Source organism: Carica papaya, chromosome 7 (genome assembly GCF_054855325.1).
Source record: "Carica papaya isolate Zhongbai chromosome 7, ASM5485532v1, whole genome shotgun sequence".
Taxonomy (NCBI): Eukaryota; Viridiplantae; Streptophyta; class Magnoliopsida; order Brassicales; family Caricaceae; genus Carica; species Carica papaya.
This window is the reverse complement of record NC_142315.1, coordinates 4,353,768-4,362,326: the sequence shown is the minus strand read 5'-3', so window position 1 is coordinate 4,362,326 and position 8,559 is coordinate 4,353,768. Positions and strand designations below refer to the sequence as shown.

The 8,559-nt window shown below is 33.8% G+C and overlaps 1 protein-coding gene across 1 annotated transcript; it reads right to left on the bottom strand.

The window, feature by feature from the left end:
* Positions 1–2,759: 2,759 nt before the first annotated feature.
* On the bottom strand, positions 2,760–4,776 carry LOC110824985 (GDSL esterase/lipase At1g31550-like). The gene is made up of 5 exons (XM_022055463.2): positions 4,414–4,776; positions 4,109–4,333; positions 3,860–4,008; positions 3,318–3,594; positions 2,760–3,176 (listed from the first exon to the last, which is right to left on the bottom strand). The coding sequence occupies exons 1-5, from the start codon at positions 4,676–4,678 to the stop codon at positions 2,920–2,922; spliced, it is 1,173 nt and encodes a 390-aa protein (XP_021911155.1). The 5' UTR covers positions 4,679–4,776; the 3' UTR covers positions 2,760–2,919.
* Between the last annotated feature and the right edge of the window lie 3,783 nt (positions 4,777–8,559).

Sequence of the window (8,559 nt, the reverse complement as noted above, 5' to 3'; positions counted from 1 at the left end):
TCGCAACCCTCTTATGGATCGAAATCTGGATCTTGGTTTTTTTGATTTGAAATTATTAATGAAAGAGTGAAGTACACTAGTTCAGTAATAATGTCACACCACTCACCGATACAGAAATAGAGGTTGGTAAAAATCATGAAAACAACTAATGGAGCTCTTAATAAAATCATTTATTATACACTTATCATAGCGAAATTTCTAAAACTGACCTATGGAGGCGATAGCACAACAATATCATAATCTCATATTCAATTAATTAAAATAACAATTTTTCCTTTTAACCAGTCTACTAGTATCTATGAGAGTTCATAAGAATGTCTCCACTACGCATGAACCCTTATTCAACATTTTCAATTAACGGGTCATTCCTATAACCCGTTCGACATGAGAGTGAAACGGGCTGTTCTCATACCCCGTTCGATATGAGCGCCAAAATACCAATCTTCGATACCCCGTCCGGTATGAGACAACGTTCACAGTAAGATTTTCTATATACCCGGTCCGTCCACCATCTCTCAGGATATTCAATAAAGCTACCGTTCATCCATTTAGTTAATTAAACAATTTTCCGTTTATATTTAATTTTTCAGTTTTCTAATTTAACTGTGAACCATACAAAACAAGCAATAAATGCATTAAGGGATACAAACGAATCATCATACTAATTCTAGTATATTATCATGCATTCGAAACTGTAAAATTAATTAATCAATTTAAACATGACAAATAGTAATAAATAAGCGGTTCAAACTCCATTAGTAACATTTAATTATCGATATTTCTAATTCACACAAAATATCGTATTATTTATAATTAAACTTCAATTCCATAACGGTGAATAAGATAAAAGATTCTTACTCGAATCGATATTTGAAATACTAAGCTTTCAGTTGTACCTACTGGCGGTCCCCAGGTTCCCTGAATTTTTTTCGGGGATTAAAACACGCTTTAATTACTTAAAAATACTCCAAAAAATCTAAAATCGGTGTTAGAAATTCTTGTTGGCCAATTTCGAAATTCCAGCATGGCGGCAGGGTTTTCTGGTGCGGCGGCTCCGTCGGTGTACCTTCGCGGTTGGATTTTCTTTTTGGTCAATCTGTGGAAAATAAAATGGTGAATATAATGGTGAAAAAATTACATGAAATGAGAATCGAGAAGGGCTTTATCAGAAGAGGTTTTTGATTTTTTCACGGCGGCGCCGTTGGCCTTTACCCGCAGTTTTCGGCTCATCCGCTGGTCCTTTTACTCCGATTTGGCCATGGGGGTGTTCAAAATTAAAATGTGAGTGATTGATAGAATTTTTACCTTTTTTAGCAGTCGGAAGTGGCTTTGGCGCTGCGATGGGCAGTTGACTCCCTTTCCGGCGACTAGTTCTTCTTCTCCGGCAGGGGGGGAGGGGGGCTGGCGGCTACGATTAGGGTTTGGTGTGAAGTGAGGTATTTATATCAATCTCTTTTTAATATGGACCGTTCATCGTATTTGATCTAAACTGTCCGATCGCGTTTAAATAAGAAGTAAATATAGACATTTATCACGATTTGATCTGAACTGTACGATCACGTTTGAAGAGGGAAAGAATGTAGGCCATTCATCGCGTTTAATTGCGACTGTCCGATCGCGCCTGAGGAGGGAACAGATTTGGATCGTTCATACGCATAGGAACAAATCTGGACCGTTCGATCGCGAGCACGCGGATTGCCAGTGTGACATCCCCCGTGGCACCGCGTTAGCGTGCCTTGCCACGCGGTGCGCTCTGCTTCGTTAGTGCTACTGACTGGGCGATCCTACACGATATATCTTTCCTAAATTGCGTTTTAACTTCCAATTTCCGATTTTTCTTTTAAAAACACATCCAGAATCCAAATTTTCACCTATTTTTTCCAAAATTATTTTCAATTCCATCATCCACATATTTTTTCCTAATTTTTACATTAATTAAAAATTCATAAATTAAAAAATAAAATTTTATACATTAATTTTAAATTTTTTTAAAATTAATTAAGGGTATTACAACGTACGTTTCTTGTAATTTAATTATCATAGAAAAAGTTTATAACTAATAATAAATACTTATTAGAATTTTATCATAATGTCTTTTTGATGTAGTACCGAGTTAGTAACACTATTATATTAAGAAAACTAATTAAATATGATTCGACTTTAATTTAATTATCATAGAAAAAATTTATAATTAATAATAAATACTTAAAAGAATTTTATCATGATTTCTTTTTGACGTAGTACTGAGTTAATAAGACTATTATATTAAAAAATTAATTAAATATGATTTGATTTTAATTTAATTATCATAGAAAAAATTTATAACTAATAATAAATACTTATGAGAATTTTATCATGATTTCTTTTTGATGTAGTACCGAGTTAGTAAGACTATTATATTAAGAAAACTAATTAAATATGATTCGAATTTAATTTAATTATCATAGAAAAAATTTATAACTAATAATAAATACTTATGAGAATTTTATCATGATTTCTTTTTGATGTAGTACCGAATTAGTAAGACTATTATATTAAAAAAACTAATTAAATATGATTCGACTTTAATTTAATTATCATAGAAAAAGTTTATAACTAATAATAAATACTTATGAGAATTTTATCATGATTTTTATTTTTTGCTGTAGTACCGAGTTACTAAAACTATCATATTAAGAAAACTAATTAAATATGATTCGACTTTAATTTTAACTTCTTCTATCATCTACTTGCTCGAAATAAGTGTTAATAGAATAATATACGTAATTTTATTATTTGCCACAAAGAATCTTTTACATTATTATTATTTTTAAATATTTTGATATCTGACGATAAAAATCCAATACATCTTAATCCCAAATACTTGTAATGGCAAAATAGAAAGCTTATTGCCATATTGAAAATTAGGTGATTCACAATTTACAGTTGTTGCACGCTTTGACTATTACTGGAGACTATGCAGGAGGTGTTGATTTGAGGAATGGTGTATGGACCTTGTATTAAAGCCTTGGCAATCGTTCTATAAGCAGCTTCTGTCAAGTGTATACCATCCCAGCTTATATATGAGGAAGGATCATTACAAGCAGTTGATCCTGGTCTACCACAACTGGCTGTTATATTGAAATTGTAAGGCCCTCCGCCTCCGCAACATGCCTTGAGAGATTTCTTCTCAAATCCTGAAATTAATTAAATTCTTGTTTAACTTAAATAACATGAATATGATTGTTTTCTCAAAGATTGTTCATGATTAAATCTTTGTATGAGAACTTTAGTTAAAGTTAAGAACACGACGTTCTGAGTAACAAGAAATTAATTACCAAATTCGTTTGGGTTGCGGTAACATTGAAGCGTAGCATTGTAGTAGTCAGCATAAATAAGGTTGACATGAGGGTGAAGTTGACGAATTCGAGTTAATTCTTCTTGAAGCAACTGATTGTGGTACTCGGAAAACTTGTTAAGCCAGTTTAGACAACCAATTTCAGGATCATATTCTTCCGTATTGGAAGTCTGATAAATTGTTAAATATATCGGTATGCAACCTATCGGAAGGTTTCCTGGCACCATAAATGTTACTCCTCCTAACTCAATCAGTTCCTGCATATAATTTAGAATTTTATTGTCATTCCCTTGTAATGGTAAGATTTTAAAGTTATACTTTCACAAAAATTAATGTACAGTGAATTATTAGAAGAGTATGATAATGATTTAATTAAAAGAAACTTCAAAGTAAAAACTGTGCAGTGTTTGAAAGATTTATTATAAAAAATGTATATTATATTTGACTGTTTATATTCTTTAAAAATATTATTCAATATAAACCATTTATTAAAAACATTGCGTTTTTAAGTTCTTCCATTACCTGAATTACCGAACCAATTTTGCCGACAACCAGGGGAACAAGCTTTCTCACTAATTCAATATTTGTCTTTGCAAATAATGGATAATTGTAATCGTTTCCTCCGATTTCCCCCATAAGAATGAGAGAATTCTGAAGGAGTTTACTGCAATCTGCAAACTCAAATATGAAAAATTATTAGCCATGGGGTTTGAAATAATTCCGTTATTTATACACGCACATCACAAGAGCATTAATTTTGAAAATAATCACCTGAAGAAGAGGAACACAGAGATGGCAACAGCCGCTTGAACAAATTCAATTCAACTCCCAGTGAAAAGTTTGTAACAGGATTCTTGATCCCTTTGTCTAACAAAAACGAATAATCAAGCGCCGTAGCCCCGAACACCGCAAAATTAACACCGTCCTTAAAACTCTGATCCGTTCCATTTTCACCTCCAAAAAATGGCGGAACCAGAGGCAGCCCCAGATATTCAGCTGCTCCGCCCAAAACAAACATTTAAAATTCAACCGAATCTACAAAACCGTGTTGAAGAAACTGAGAAACTAATTCTTACCAATGAAATCTATGACCAGGCGACCATCAGAGGGTCGGCCAGTTGGATGATGAAAGAAGGTTTCTCCGTAGGGAGGTAATCCAAAAGAGGGAAGACCACCAGGTCGAGCGATGTTAAACAGGTTTCCGGTATCTGCTAGCGAATCGCCAAAGCTGAAGATTGATGAGTTACAATAGTGCTGTGCAGTTGAAATTTGTAAGGTGAGAGCTACTACGAGGACGAAGAGAATGTTACTGATTACAGAGAAAGGTGAAGGTAAAGCCATGGAGAAAAAGAAAATGGTTAATTAGATTTTAAAATCAGATTAATTTTCGAATTGAGAGATTAAAACTTAAAACAATTATTTATACATTATGATTGTTGTAACAAGAATTTATTTTTTTAAAAAACTAACTGTACATAACTTTTTTAGGGTTTAGTTTAAACAAAAAATTGGTTTGGCTTTCGAGATTATGCTGTGAAAATTCATAACTGATTTAATTAATCTGCTCAGAGGGATTAGTTTCTTGGTTGTTAAGATGTTTTTGTTTTTTTTGTTTTTCTGGCTTTCGATTAACGTTTTAATTTTCTAAATCCCGCATCGTAATCTTTGTGTTTGTTTCATTCGTGTTCCAAATTATAGATGAATTAACAGATTTCATAAACTGATATTTTTAAAATTTTGTTTCAATTCTTTTCTACAAAAATTCTGTTGGGATATTCTGTTTTATTAATAATATGTAAAATATTTTAATTTTAGAATTATTTTTAACTAAATTTTTTCTTTAAAAAATAATAAAAATTTATTTTTAAAAACATTTTTCGATTTTTTTTTTTAAAAAATCTCTTCAACTATCAACAACGAGTCATCTAATTTACACATAAGATAAACAAATCTCAAAAGAAATTTGTTTGTTTTTCAATTTGTTTAGTTTTTTATTAATATTTTTGAATTTTTTAATAATTTATTCTACTTTCTTGATTCACATTGTATTTGTCATTTTAAAAACTCAATTATCATCGTTGATATGAAAATATGTTTGAAACATTCATCAAAGTCAATTAATCTTATTCGACAAGGAAAGTAAAGTTGATTTCTTATTCAAGAATTCAAAAAAAATTGAACTATCATATTTCGAGTTCTTAGATATCATCTAAAGTTTGAGTGAGTTATATAATAAGGTATAGAGAAATTTTCAAAGCATTTTACTAAATAAAAAAAAAAATTTAAAAGATATCTAAGTATGTAATATCCGATCTCGAAATTTGATTCGAGATTAATAAATTTTAGTTTAATATAAAATTAGAAAAAAAATAGGTTGATGATGAAATTGAAAATAATTTTGAGAAAATGGGTGAAAATTTAGGTTCGGATGGTGTTTTTGAAAAAAAATTAGAAATTGAGGGTCAAAACGTAATCATAAAAAATTTTATTACGTAGAACTGCCCAGTCAACAGTCCCGACAAACCGGAGCACGCCGCGTGGCAATGTTTGCTAACTCGGTGCCACGTGGAAGGCCACGCTGGCGATCTGTGTGCCTCGCGATCGGACAACCTGGAAGCGTTCTCGCGCGCGTGAACAGTCCAGATCCGTTCTCTCCTCATGCACGATCGGACGGTTACGATTAAATGTGATGAACGGTACAGATTTATTTTCTCTTTAAACGCAATCGGACGGTCGAGATCAAATCGTAATGAATGGTCTAGATTTATTTTATCTTTAAATACGATTGGAGGGTTGAGATCAAACGCGATGAACAGCTCAAATTAACGCGATACGAGTATAAATATTTTGCATCACATCGAACCCAAACCTTAGCCGGCAGCTTCTTGCTAGAGAAGAAGAACCAGTCGTTAGAGAAGGGAGCCGACCGCTGCCTCCCGCCGCACCGGAGCCACCTCCGACAGCTAAAAAAGGTAAAAATTCTTCTCACCCGGAGCCGCCAGCCTGTCGCTAGAGAAGAAGAACCAGTCGTTAGAGAAGGGAGCCGACCGCTACCTCTCGCCGCGCCGAAGCTATCATCGACAGCCAAAAAAGGTAAAAATTCTTCTATCTGCTCGGAATTTGATTCCGAGCACCCCCATGCCTAAATCCAAGCAAAAAGAATGACGGGTGAGATAGAAACTACAGGCAAAGTCTGGCGCTGCCGCATCGGGCAAAACCCACAACTGCCTCCTATGAGCGCTGTTCTATTTCCCGGTTCATGCAAATTTTTCACCATTGTGTTCAACGTTCTGTTTTCTACAAGTTGACTGAAGAAAAATGCCTAGTTGCGAAAGTGAATCGATGGAGCCATGACACCGAAAATTCCATCACTAGTAGGTTTCTGTTTTTTGATTTTTTTGGGCTAATCGAGGCCCCCAAACGTATTTTCTTGCAATGATGAATATAAAATCGGTCGAAAGTAGCCAAAATTGGCCGAAAACGACCAGGCCGACAAACCGCCCCCGCAGGCGACGATGCCGTCACTGAAGCACGGCGGTGTTGTTGCCGAAGCATGATAGTGTTATTGCTGGAGTACGACGGTGTTGCCGTGTTGGAATCTCAAAATTGGCCGGAAAAAGATTTTTAACACCGATTTTAGATTTTTTGGGTATTTTAGGTACATGAAACGTGTTTTAATCTCCCCAGAAAAATTCAAGAAACCCGGGGACCGTCAGTAGCATAGTAAAAATTTCGGTGTTTCAGATACCGATTCGGGTAAAAATCTTTCAACTTATTCTCTGTTACGGAATTGAAGCTTAATAATTGATAATATGGTATTTTGTATAATTAGAAAAATTTGAGAATAATTACATGTTACTGAGGGAGCTGGAACCGGTTAGTTATTTATTTGTCCTGTTTAACTGATTGTTGAATTTACAATTTTAAATACATGATAATATACTAAAATGGTTAAATGATTCAATTGTATTTCTTTGATATATATATTGCTTGTCTTGCGTGATTTACGGTTGATTTGTGAAATTAAAAATTAATATACAAATAAAAAATTATTTGGTCATGTGAATTAATGAATGGTAGTCTTACTGAATATCCTGAGAAATAGTAGACGGATCGGGTACATAAGGAACCTTACCGTGAACATTGTCTCATACCGGATGGGGTATCGAGAAATAGTATTTTTGGTGCTCATACCGGACGAGTTATGGGAACGCCCCGATTCATCCTCATACCGGACGGGGTAGTGAAGGATGATATTTTTGGCGCTTATAGTGAATAGAGTATGAGGACAGTCGGTTAGTTGACAATGTTGAATATTGGTTCACGCGTAGTAGGACATCCTTATGGACCATTAAGGATACCAGACAAATAAAAAGGAAAAGTTGTTGTTCTTATTCATTTGAATATGAGATTAGAATGTTATTTGAGTTATTACCTCTACAGGTCGATTTTAAAAATCTCGCAACGGTAAATATATACAATAAACAGTTTTCCTTATGGTAAATGAATTTACTTAAATCAAGAGCTCAATTGGTTATTTTTATGATTTTTACAAATCTTCACTTCCTGTATCGGTGAGTAATGTGATATTTTTACTGGGGTAGTGTAGTTCATTCTTTTATTAACTATTTTAGATCAAGAGGACCAAGACCTAGATCCTGATCAACAAGAGGGTTGTAAATAGTTCACCACCTGAACTCCCTTCAAAAGCTAGTGAAGGTCGTCTTAGAATACTCAGCATATTGTCTTTTATTTATTTATTTGATTTTCATTTGTTCTTTTAGAAAGATCATTCCTGTAACTCTATTGGACATTCTAAATTATTGTATAAGGAATGTAAATCCTAAACTCTATTATTTCGCTTTCGCACTTAATTTATGATTTTTTTTTAAGTTTCAGGCCTTTATAGTTAGTATCAGAGTCACGTTCTTCGAAACCGTTCCTTACATACAAACTTAAAAATACTAAATATGAACTATCAGCTAACTATTCCTTGTGAAAATAAGTACAAAGATACGAGAAGGTGAGGTCCCTTATCGAATAAGGCAGCCTGAGATGGGTCATTTCAAGAAGATTTCAATCGGCTCTTTGAAATTTTAGAGAGACTCATATCTGCCCAGTAGGCTAGGAAAGAGAGGAGGAATATTTTGACCCTCCACCACTTCCACATTATGAACCACCCCTACAACGAGAGGATCTAACGCCACCTCAATATAACCTTA